The sequence below is a fragment of the Cheilinus undulatus genome, linkage group 13 (genome assembly GCF_018320785.1).
Source record: "Cheilinus undulatus linkage group 13, ASM1832078v1, whole genome shotgun sequence".
Taxonomy (NCBI): Eukaryota; Metazoa; Chordata; class Actinopteri; order Labriformes; family Labridae; genus Cheilinus; species Cheilinus undulatus.
Window position 1 is genome coordinate 8217243 of NC_054877.1, and position 13415 is coordinate 8230657.

A 13415-nucleotide genomic window follows, 5' to 3' on the forward strand; every position below is an offset into this window, starting at 1 on the left:
CTTACATCCTCTATCCACTGTCCTCCTCTCTATAATAAAGGCATATGAAGACAGAAAACAAAAATTAAAAAACAGGCAGGTGAGGTCATGCCCCCCTCCAGACTGGGGGCAGAAAGTGGTCTCTGCATAGAGATGCACAATCAAAATGCCAACATATTACGTCATTTACACCTGTTAACATTAGTCAAATCAGAAAAAAATAAAGAGCCACGTCTGAGTTCCAAAACTGTTGATGAATAAAGGCCAATTTTTTGCAGACTCACATAGAAATGGCTGTGGATATTTATCAAAAACATTTGTATTAAGTTTGGAAGACTGGTGTGGCACAATGCCCATGTATGCAGTGACTCTTTCTTAAAAGGAAAGGGTACAAGCATAGTTAACTTTATATATCTGGCTTAAATGTAAATAAATACAGACCAGAGTGGCAGTATTTCCAGAAACTTGTGATATCACAGAGTCTTTTCTTTAGTTTGTGTTTTGCAGATCACCCTAGCTCTATCCCTTTCTCAAGCAAACATGCTGACCAGAGCACAAACATGGCAGCGGCCGTTTATTTTTGATTTCTCTCCAAATTCATTAACCCAGCAACACACAATGTAGTTGTAAGCCTAAAGACTATTGGACACCTTCATTGGCTTGAGCTGTAGTGTACTCACTTTTCTAAGTTTTAAACCATTCAAAAAAATAATTCCCTGCCCCCTAACTGACTTTCATGCTTGATCAGAATCGCATGACTGTAAACAAGCTACAATTACTTTCCATCTTAGATGAGAGAGGCTCTGATTTTACTTGGAGCAGTAAAATAATCGCATTGACACTACACACTTGTGGATTGTTCTGACAAGTATTGGTTGTGACAAATCAGGCCAAACAACTGCCAGTCCAAATTAGTGGAACATTTTACTGATTAAGGCAGCAATCCAAAATAAATGTTAACAGGAAATGCTGAAAATATTTAGTCTCTTTGTAGTTCAGCTGGATAAAATTACATGACTTGAATTTTGAAAACTACAGCCTTTTGGACCAATGATTGACCGTTTTCTTGTCCCTGCCTGCTGTAAAACCACTCAGTCTGTTAGCAACATGTAGCGGGCTGTGACAGAGGACAGGCAGAGAAACACGCTCACATACTCCCATCCATTAAGCCCACTGAGCAGCAGATGAATGGGTCTGCGGGCGAGGTGGCGAGTGTTTAGCACTCTGCGGAGGGTCAGCCATCACGACCTCTGCAGCTGTAAATCTACCGCAGAGAGAAGGCGTGTGACAGTAGAGCCTTCAATCTGCTGAACTCAAGGATGTTAAGTTCACATTTTTATTAGAGCCATGGGCTGCAGAGAGACCTGTAATGAGTTTAAGTGGTGCTGTGGAGCTGAGCGGGGAGACGAGGCACCAACACTTCCTGGGTTAATAGTTCCATTACCACGACAGTCATCCATGTTGAGAGACAAAGTGAGGAGGAGGCACGACTGACATTTCTTCCTGTACCTCACATTCTCTAATGATATACCCTTTGTAAACCAGATGATATTTTCATTAGTGCGAGTCTTTTGTTAAAAGCATGGAGAATAAGTGACATATTGACCCTTAAAGTTTGGTTTTATAATTTGATTTATAAATGCCAAAGTCTGAGTGCTTTTAAAAGTCGTTAGAAGTAACTTTTAAAGGAAGCTTTTCTTGTTCAATTGCACTCATGTTGGGTTTTAGCAATAAAACAATCAAATCTACTCTGCAATGACAAAGTATTTGCTCCCTTCCTGATCTCTTATTTATTTGCATATTTATCACACTTAAAGGCTCCAGATTGTCAAACAAATTGTTATAGTAGACAAAGATAACCTGAGTTAATACAAAATGCAGTTTTAAGACGATGGTTTCATTTATGAAGGGGACAAAGGCGTCCAAACCTACCTGGACCAATGTGTTAAGCACAGGTGTCAAACTCAGGGCCCGGAGGCTAAATGCGGTCTGTGGTATAGTTGTATCAGGCCCACAAGATCATACAATCTTTCTATTATAACTGGCCCACCAGTATGAGGTCTGAAGAGTTCCTCCAGCAAACGTGTAAACAACCTTGATGATCCTTGTTGAATTATAAAAATATGAAAAAATGAAGAGTAAGATAAGGTAGATAAAAAGTCAGGAAGGTGGGAAAAGAAATTAATATTGTCATTTCATATTTTCAATTTTGCATCTCACAATTCTGACTTAAACTAATGATTTTGACTTTCAAGATTCACAATTCAAAATTCTAAGTCATATTTTTACCTTTTAAACTTGTTATTTTAACTTTCTATCTAAATTATTTTCCTTTTAAAAACATTGTTTTGCTTTTAAATTTCATGTTTTGACCTTTTGAACTAATAAGTGTGACTTTATCTCAGACTTTGAGCCTTTAAACTTATCATTTTGACTTTTTTTTCATCTCAGAATGATTTATTATCAGTGTTATTTATATTTTTTTCATATTTTACTAATGGTGTAAATGAGGTTGACAGTTTATGTTTAAATATTGACCTTGTTAGGCTCTTAGGTAGGCCTAAATTCAGAATCCGTGATTGACTTTCACACTCCTGGCCTTAATAGTCCAGCCCTCAGGACTTATCATCAGAGCAAATCTGGCCCCAGACTCAACATGAGTTTGACACCCCTGTGTTCAAGTGATTGTGCTCTAAACTGGTTGTGCCACCCTTGGCAGCAACAACTGCAAACAAGTGTAACAACTGGTAATTGTGCAAATTGCTGTGGAGGAATTTTGGCCCACTCTTCTTTAGGGATAGGGATCGAAACCCAGGTCCGTAAGGACTCGGTTCTGTGTTTTTGAAATGCCTGAAAATCAATAACATTTTAGCTTTTCAATACTGCTGTCGAGCCTCACAGGCTCTGTGACGTAACATCATTTTCAGATACAACTGGTGTAAAAAATACATCAGTTTTTGCAAGAGGAACATGAACTAAAAGCACATTAAATATTCTGTCTGTGCTTTGAGGAAGAGGCACTCATATCCCTCTCTTCAGCTGCTTTAGGACAGTTTTCTTCTTCAGCTGCTCAGATTAATGCTTAAAAGAGTCCCAAAACTTTGCAGCAAGTATTGTTAGTTAAAGATATTAATCCAGTGAAATCCGTGGTGGAATCAGCAGAATTGAAGTTATTCAACAAACTTAACGGGCTGAAAGATGGAAAATATGATGCATTCAGGTAACCTCTGTAAATCAGACGACTATATTCTATGTATTATGGTGTGTTCCAATGTCACATAAAAATGGCAAAATGTAGTTTTTGACGAGAAACTTCAATAAATACAGTTGTGAATATGAAGAATGTGTTTGCATTTCAGGGATATGAAATAGACGTGACAGGCTGAATCATTTTTAACTCAAGCACTACTCAGCTAAGACCACTTGTAGTGTAAATATTTGTCTTCATTTTGTCGTTTCACCAAAGTATCGATTGTGGTATCGATAAGGACTCAGGTCAATAAGCAGTATCAATAAGGGTATCAATATAAATAAAAATTAACGATCCCCATCCCTACTGTTCTTTGCAGAATGGTTTTCATCAGCCACACTGGAGGGTTTTCCAGCATGAATGACCTGTTTAAGGTCATGCCTCAGCATCTCAATCAGATCAAAGTCCGTACTTTGACTGGGCCACTTCAGAACCTTCATTTTGTTTCAAGCCATTCAGAGGTGGACTTGCTGGTGTGTTTGGATCATTGTCCAAGCGATAACCCAAGTGAGCTTGAGCTTCAGGTCATGAACTGATGGCCGGACATTCCCCCTCAGCAGATGTCACGTTTCCATCAATGACGACAAGTTGTTTGGTCCTGAAGCAGCAAAGCAGCCCCAGACCATCACACTGCCACCACCATGTTTGACTGTTGCTATGATGTTCTTTTTATGGAATAAAAAAACCTTCGTTGTCCACCACTGAAAATGGCCGTAGGTCTTTGGCGATATTTTCACCTATACTCCATGTGATCTGTTGATCTCATGGGAAGGTGGGACTGCGAACACTTCCTTACGAGTCTTTTGGCCTGGCCAGATTTTGCTTCGCGGATAACAGCAGATCTTTTTGAGATGATGATTTAATTAGTGGCTCCTCATGCCACTGCGGTCTGGCAGTGTCTGCATACTGTCTTTCGTTTGTCCATCACTCTTTCTCCATTCTCATTTCTTGACACCAGAAAGTGAAAATGTTTCCACATGCCAGATTTTAAAGTCATTGGAGTCTCTGCATTCTCAAAAACTTGTAGTGTGGGAATTGTAGTTCCCACATCCATCAGACGCTTCAATATTGTGGTACTACGGTATTGCAGATATTGTTACACTGCTATTGTTGAATCATGAACACTGACCTTAACTGAGTGAGGTCTGCAGCTCTTAAAATGTTGTTCTGGGTTCTCTTGTGACCTCCTGGATGAGTTGTCAGTGTGCTCTTGGAGTAATTTTGGTAGGCCGTCCACCCCTGGGAAGGTTCACCACTGGTCCAAATTTTCCCTAATTGTGGATAATGGCTCTCACCGTAGTTCAGTGGAGTTTAAAAGCCTTAAAAATCTCTTTGTAACTGTTTCAGCTAATGGATGTCAATGACTTTGTTTCTCATATGTTCTTGAATTTCTTCAGATGGCACCATGATGTGTTGCCTTTTGAGACTTTTTAACATGTCACTTTGCCAGACAGATTCTATTTAAGGGATTTCTGGATTTAGTACGTCTGGCAGTAATCAGGCCTGGGTGTGGCTAGGGAAATTGGACCCAGGTTTCCATAAAATGTGGTTTATCACAGTTAATTCACAATCTAACAAGGGGGGTAATGCCATTTTGTTTTTTACTTGAGTTATCTTTGTCTCACATTAAAATTTGTTTGCTGATCTGAAACATCCCAGTGTGAAAAAAACAAAGAAATCAGGAGGGGGGAAATACTTTTTCACAGCACAGTTTGACCTTGACCAGTGACCTGCTGCAGCAGCGCTGTCCTTTTCAGAAAACACTGAATGAATCACCACAGTGAGTGTAGCCTGTAAAAAGTGACAGTTGTTTGTTTGTTGTAAACCTACATAAATAAAAGTAAAAATAGAAAGAGCAGACGGTGTTTGACGTAAACATGGAGCTTTTAATTGGTCTGATTAAGTGAAGTTTACTGTTAATTTCTCTCATTTTATGAGCCTTTTTAAACCTCAGATTGTAAAAGCTGTGGAGAGGCAGAGCCGACTGTTCAGTGCATGTTATATCTGTGTGCGTGTACTAGCACAATATCTGTTGTGTGTCTCTTTAAAGATGGTCCTAGAGGAGAAGCTGCTCTCTCCTTCACCCCAAAGACTTCATAACTCTCCTTCTGTCATCTGTCGGTCCACACACGCACACACTACAATCTGTTCTCTAATGCTTTCTTGTTTATCTGCAGAGGGAAAGAGAAGAAGAAGCTGAAGGCCCCGAGGACGCTGATCACAGCTGATGGACGAGTCTTGAACACCAACGAGCCAAAGTAAACCAAAATATTTTCTCATTGGACAAAATTAATCTCTGGCATAACTGGCTGTCCAATTACCCGTGTGTTTTGTTATGAATTATCACTGAATTTCAATGATTAATCACAGTTAATCGCATTTTCAAATATTATTATTCATTTTGTAAACAACTGAAGTAAGAGAGATGTATTTCATGATTTGGGTTTCAGAATTATTATGTGAACGACTTTCAAATGAGTTCCACAGTGCTGCACCATTGTTGTCAGACACCATAACTGAACTGTTTTAAAGACGCAGGAGACCATGGAGATTAAGACATTTTCACCAAATTTTAACATCATACCTCTCTGAGAACACAAACTAGATTACTTAGCCCAACCACAAGAGCGCATCTGCAGTTTTTTAAAGTTTTACAGTGCCAGTTCCACAGACGCAAGATCTCACAGAAACTCGCGAGCAAACGTGACCTCAGTACGCTATAATATGATAGATATGAGACGGTAGAATACGATACAAAATGATACACTCTAATCCGATACTTTATGATATGACACATTACATGATACTTTATGATGGGTAGTATGAGTATGAGAAGTATGAGTTACTAATTTTCTGAGATATTAATCTTTCCAGAACAGGCAGGTGGAGCTCTTTTTTCAGTGTGCTTCTTCTGTCCTCATTTTATAACGATCCTGACTTAAAGTCAGGCAGCAGAGGTCGACTTTCAGTATACAAATAAAAACGTCCTGTTTTGAGATGTAGCAAATATGCAAGAGCAGTCAGTAACACAGGCTGACTATCCTTTGCTGTATTTTGCTATGAAATGTAGGGCAAAAAAGAAGAATACACCCACTTCTGCAGACACCACTTAACCACTGACTGTAGCTATCTAAACTTTCTTGATTCTTGAAAAGGTTCCCACAGATTTCTCCACTGGTAATATTTCATCTCGGTTGTTGCAGTCATGCAGTTTTACAAGCTGTGATTGAACATGAGGGAAACACTCAGCTACAGCTTTGAACAAAAACAGAAAACAATATGTAATGTAATCGGTTGTAGTTTTGGTCAGTCTAAACAACAAAACACATCCAATCAACTGCTACAATTCTGCAACAGAAAAGAACAATAAAGCAAACAACTCAATTTTTCACTATGTCCCTTCACAGTTGATTACAACTGTAATGATTTTTCTTTGAGACTCTTTATTACTTCTTCCTGTAACTGGCCACACGCCTCAGACAGCGAGGGGAAAAAAGCCACATGTGCTGTGTGATTGCTTTATTATCGGCCTTCAAGGTTTTGATGTCTTGCACTTGATTGGCGTGCTGCGGGGCACCCTGATGACTGCGGGCCACCCCGGTCTCCCTCCATTAGCCAGAGGTTTATATCCAGAGCAAGGCCACGAAGGTCGAGGACTCAAAACACGACTTATTTCATTTGTAATCTGAGCTGAGGGCATGCTCCGGTCTGGACTGTATCCTCTGTGATTTATCACTTATCACCAGTATGGAAACAAGACAGGACAGCTCACTGCATCACTCATGCTGCAGTGTTAGAACCCTGGTTCACAGTGAGATTACAATACTGTAAGATTAAGACACAAAATGATACCATGCAATATGATTGGATAAATAGGACACAATACAATTGAATGAAAATGATTCAGAATGGTCTGATATAATAAGGTAAAATATAATGTCAGGCATGGTACACTTACTCGGCCCAGTAACGGATACAAGAGGTGAACTTGGTATGATTGCTCATGCATGAGCACAAGTGCAGGTATGCGATGTGACAAGATGCATAACTAATGCTCTTGGCTATTGTTTTAAAAAATGGTTTAGTGTTTGAACGCATATTTGGCCAAGACAACTGAAAATAAGCCACAAGGTTGCTTTCATGTTGTCTGTATATCTCTCCATTGTGACAACTGTGTGGGCGCACATGCTTTGGAAACTGTGTGAGTCATTTTACGACACAATTTTATGTCCATACCAAGACCTTGATGGGCTTGAGCGATGTAAGCGCAGGCCTGTGGGAACTGGAGTTCCCAACAAGTGCACTTTAACATGGCACGGCGCAGCTGACCCTAATGTGAGTGCACCCTTACAGTTTTATGCATTTCCTTTCTTTTGTCTGTGCATTTACAGGCTGGACTTCTCTCTGACTGAAGATGAAGACAACAACACAATAATCTTAGACCTGGCAGTCTACAGGTACAAACCCTGATCCTAAAGCATAAACATCTTTATTATTAGAAAACTATCATTATTTGGATTTAAAATCAGTACAGAGGTTCCTAGTTAATGACTTTATCACTGTTAATTCACCCAGACGGACCTCCTTAACATGAAAACCCCATACATTTGGCTAGAGCTGCAACAAACGATGATTTCAACCATCGATTCATTGGATGATTATTTTCTCAATTCACTGATGAACTGGATGCTTTTTTTATGGGGGGGAAAAATTCTTATCTTCTTTCTTCTTCTTATCTTGACAGCTTTTATTCCAACGCTGTTGCAAAAAACTTAAAAGAGGACCTAAGTGCAGATAACTCAAAATCATTTACTTAGACAAACAAAAGAAGGAAAAAAAAAACAAAAAAAAAAAGACTAATGTCCAAACCCAAGGAAAAAAATAAACTGAGGAGCCACAAGGGGAAAAATCTATTCCACAAAACATACTTAAATCGAAGTCCATCGAAAGGTAAAATGCATGGGAGGCACAAGAGGTAGTGATTGTACGTGCTGTGCCGATGCTTCTTAGTGTGTGCCAAGTAATACACTTGAGTGGGGAACAATTGGTCTCCTGACAGTCTGTGGGAATGATGCCGCAGTATTTTTAACAGATGTGACTCACAAACTTTAAAAGAAAACAATTAGGCCTCAATTCAACTGTTTATCATCTCTCTATGTGAGAGGAGCAAACTCCAAAAAAAGGAAAACTTTCTGAGCAAAATATCAGAATATAGGCTGAATTGATTAGTGCCAAATACAAGTAGACAGATCACATTGTTGGAGCAAATTACTCCCAACTTTTGTTGGCATTTGTAGCCTCAGTCCATTCCAATCCAATCCATTAGTTTGTTGATGAATAGGCCATTTTCTCACAGCAAAAATCCCTGATACTTTCAAATCAAAATTCTTAATATTTTTAATGGTTTACTCAGGCTTTGTGAAGCACATTATTCTTGTCTCGTTGGCATTCAGTACGAATCTCAATGTAGAAATATTTCTAGATCTGCTTTCCTTAATTTCTTTAGTTTCTGTCTAAGTTGTCCTCTGTTTGCACATTGGGAGTTACAAGGCATTGGTATCAAACACTGTAGGCTATGTCCTTTCTACATCATTTGGAAGAAAGTCATATAACCAAACTCTACATTAATAGCTGATCTATGTGAACTATACTTCTTTAACCATCAGGTCTTTATATAAACTGACATGGATCTCCACCCCCTCTCTCCTTACAGACACATGGACACCTCCCTGATAGATGTGGATGTTCAGCCAACATACGCCAGAATCAGCGTCAAAGGAAAGGTAAAAGAATAGTTGTTAACCTTTACAATCAGAGAAAACAAGTTTTTCCTCCACTCTGTTTTCTGCTGCTCTCTTTGAACTTTCCAACTGATGCATTAATCCAGGATTTTAAATTCCTAAAGGGCAGGAGTAGACATTTAGACTCAGGCTCTAACTTGTTAAATAGAAGCTGAAAGTTTATAGGTCAGACCACAGCAAAGCAACTTTGTTTCCAGCAGAGATTTACTGTTTGTTTTTGCTGATTCATGCTGATGTAGGGCTATACAGTTTGTGAGAATACATATGAAGGGGCTTGAGTCACTAAAATGTATTTGACCTGGAATAGCGCTAAAAATTTTGGAGCCTTTGCTCTGGCTGTTTTCCCCTCAAGTCACTTCTAATTTTAACTTCTTTACCTTCCTTGTCAAACATCTTAGTCAGGGCTCATGTTGACCACTCATAGTAATTTATCTACAGTATAAAGTGATGTGTTATCAGTGTAAGTTCATGTAGATGATTTTGGTTGCTGTGCCGCTGCAGACTGCAGTGTGATGGATGAAAAGTCAGATTTAGAGTGCATAAAAGGCTGTCAGAAGCTGCTGTGTCATCAAACCTATTTCTAACATGCTGATACGTTTATTGCGCGGACTGTAAAGTCATATCCCTTCCTGAACTTCAGACAGTTTTTCTCATAGAGGCAGACTCCTCTGTAGTAAATCCAGAGCTGATCAGCCAAAGTGTCGATGTCAGGCTCAGTAAAACCGACCCGTAATCTTCTGATTTACCTGCAAGTGTCAGCAAAAGCAGCGTTTATTTGTGTTAGATGTTCACTTTTTGACTCTGCAGGAGATCCTCTGATGCCGCATTGAAAAGGAAAGATCATTTCTGCCTGTCATCTCAAACTGCCCGTGGAATAAAGGAGCTTTTTGATCAGTTTAATCCAGATTAACCCCACCTGGAAACCAGAGAGAAATCTGAGGAAGAATACAGAGGGTGTCATTTTGGCCCTGATTATGGGACCCCCTTGAAAAATGAGACACTGCATCTCAAGGGGCTTTTCTTTAATACCTTAGCTCTCAGCTGATAGGTCGGGCCCCAAAAGTGGAGCAAGAACCCATTAGTACTGGGTTTGCCTGCATGAGCCTTGGAAAATAATTGTGATAAAAAGCCAATTTTTATTCTTAGGGTTTTGTCTCCATCTCTTTGCTCCAACACATCTTTGGCTCCATCTCATCTTTAATAAATTCAAATTCAGATGTTTGTCTGAGATAGTGCAGAGTTAAACAAATCAAGTCAGTATATGTATAACCAAGAGTGGATATAATACCTGTTATCACTTATGAATAAAGTCTTTTTTGATTAGCAGTGTTAGCAACACCTTCAGTTGCTCCTTGGAGGTTAATTTTGCTGAATGTTGTCACTTAGTGCTTTGCTTATATTTTAGTATAACCTGACACAGCCTGTGCACAACTTTACCCCACTTTCTACATCAAAAGTAGTGCTAAACCGCGCCTGTGAGATGTTATCAATGCTATCAGCTCACTGTTGTTTACATTACAGCAGCATAGCAGTAACTGACCACAATGGCCACTAGTGAGTCAAACGCTTATCAGAAATCAACATAGGCTGTAAGCACACCCTCTATTGAATTCCTGTGAGGACCTGAAGCACCAGGATCTGGTCTACCGTTGACCTGTTTGTGTACATCTTGGTAGCAGATAATCAGTTGAAGCTAGAAAGAAACAGGAAGGGAGAACAGGGATAAAAGGGTTGGTTGTCACGCTTCTTACTTTAATGTGAATTGCTCATCATCAAAACATCTTTCAATAGTCATTCCTACATTATATTGAAGTTTAAGGTGTAGCAACATAAAGAACAAAACTAACTGGTCTACCAATATTAACCTACTCAAAAAGGCAACACGCATTCACTATCTGGGTTTTAGTGATGGCAAATGTAGAGTCTGTGCACTCCAATACTTCTCCCATACCACCCCTGAACAGCTGTGACAACCAGCCCCAAAGAGAATGTGACGACCAAGCCCAACAGGAATTTCTTGCTTGCATCAAGGCTAACAACCATCAAAACAAGTTAGCTCGCCAACAATCTAAAAAATAACTTTCCCTTCACATTTTTTAAGGGTAACAATTATTGTGTTATAAGCCCATTGTGTAAAAGCCAAGTAGAAAAATACTATGGAGTTGAATATTTATAATATCACATGAAAAAAAAAACAAAAAGCCATCTCACCTCAAGTTCAGCTGTCCTACTCCAGAGAAGAGTATGTAGGTGAGCTTTGGTCCCAATTCGGGAAATTTCTAAAGCAAGTTTTGGGAGACAGTGCCCTCTAGCGGTGAGATATGATGAGTGTGACAACCAAGCTGTGTGACAACCAACCCCATTCTCCCCTCAGCCAGATCCCTGGTATACAGTGAAATGTCTTATTGTGCTGTTTAAATTCAAAATCAAATTGCACAGAATCAGAACACAAAAACCTGATTGTATACTGTGGCAGCAGCATTACTTGTCTTATGACATTGTTGTTACATATATTACACAATTAATTAGATAGCTGACAGATAATTTATCCAAATCTGGTCATTCAAGGTCCCTCTATTAAGTAGTTGTTGGACTAGTCTATGATAGCCCACATCTTACATAAGTGTATAGTGTATTTTTGCACTACACTGGTCCTTCATACACAAAAATCATCTGAAAAATCTCAATATTCAATGTCCTGAACATGACCATGAAGTGCTGAGCTGTATGTAACAAGAGATTTGTATGCCTTTAGTGATTTTTTAGTATTATGGTAAGTTTGTTTACAAGGTCAACAAAAATATCGGATGTATTTTGAGTCAGATTTAATTAGAACATTACTCAGAATATTGTAAAATGAATGCTAAAAAAGACCTGTAAGCTCATATGTCACCTGACTAGTTTATTTTTGTGAAGCTACAAGCAGAGACAGTGTCACTGTAAAAATGTGTGCAGGATTTTGATATCCTACAAACAAAACACTGTAGCATTATTGTTTTACAATCCAAGAAGCCTACAGGTTCTGCAGCCCTTTAAAGTTGCTTCCTCCCTTCCAGATGTTAGCATATTTATGGACAGTTGTTTTATGGAAGGGGTCAGCCTGATTAGATGGTCAGTGTGATTTACACCATGATATATCAACTCAGGCCTCTTAAATTAATTCTAAATATGATCTCGTTTAGGGAAGCATAGGGAATGGAGTGCAGGAGTCATCTCTGAGGTGTATATATCAAATCAGCTTCATCTGACAACTGCAGGAAGGGCGGAGTTTTCCTCGTCAGCCTGCTGTGATCACGGTTTCCCCTACATCCCCTACTGATGACAGAAACGTTGATTGATATATTCAAAGTCAAAATCTCCTCTCAAATGGATCATTTAGGTGTTTGTAGGAGTTTTCTGCTGTGATTTATTGCCACCATTCTTAGTCAGAGCTATTCTGGTCACCCTCTGGAAAGTGTTCCTATAAAAAGCTCCACTAATGATTAAAGTCATTTGACACAGTGGGACAGCAGCGGTGCCAGATCAGCGCATTAATCTTTCTAATTAAAGTTGTGAATAATTTACTCTGCAGATATTTCAGATAGTTCTGCCTGCTGAAGTGAAGCCCGACAGCTCGACAGCTCAGAGGTCCCAAACCACCGGACACCTGGTCCTCACCATGCCGCGGGTACGTACAGTGACACATGTACACCTGAGCCAGGGACAGGGAACAGAAAGACTACAAACACTGCTGGAGAAGAGAGCATGTCTAACTTTCAGGAGCTGTTATTTGTTTTAAAGTCTTAGAGAGGTCTCATCAAGCAGTAAGGGGGAAGAAAACAGGCGCCTAACATTTTAACCCTGCTGTTTTTAAAAACAAAGAATGAAAGACTTTATCAAAGCTAGTGAGCTATACATGCTTATGCAATTAAAGGACCCTGGTTTCTAGTGTGTATTTAAAGAACCAAGTCAGCACTTTTTATTGGTGTACACAAGCACTGGTTGAGCAGAAATAACTGCTGTATACTAGTAACTGTTTTACCACACACCTCATAAGTCACACCTGTGGCACATTGATTTGATGTTTAATTCACTACATACTGTACCCACTATCATAGTTAGTCCTAAATAACACAAGATGGAACACTTGCTCTACTGTCAGTTTAGAAATACTCAGAAAAACTAGAAATGTTCATACGGGACAGTTGATTTTTTATCCATGTTGAACCAATCTCGTACCAAACCGTGAACCCAAAGCTGAGAAACAAAACCAAAAGAGGACTTACATGAACTGTCACAACTCTAAAAGAAAGAAAGACTAATAGATAATCAGATGATGAGGAAAAATAAGGGAAGATGCATGGAGAAAGGTAAAATGAATTGTTGACAATTGAATGGATGGATGT

General features: G+C 39.2%; 1 protein-coding gene across 3 annotated transcripts in view; it reads left to right on the top strand.

The window, feature by feature from the left end:
• The window catches only part of dnaaf11 (dynein axonemal assembly factor 11), a 55081-nt gene that overhangs the window by 18010 nt on the left and 23656 nt on the right, over nt 1–13415 (top strand). For all 3 annotated transcript variants that reach the window (XM_041803865.1, XM_041803866.1, XM_041803868.1), the window contains exons 7-10: nt 5407–5487; nt 7621–7686; nt 8943–9012; nt 12602–12697. In XM_041803865.1, the coding sequence (XP_041659799.1) occupies nt 5407–5487; nt 7621–7686; nt 8943–9012; nt 12602–12697 (313 nt within the window). The remainder of the gene's footprint in view (nt 1–5406; nt 5488–7620; nt 7687–8942; nt 9013–12601; nt 12698–13415) is intronic.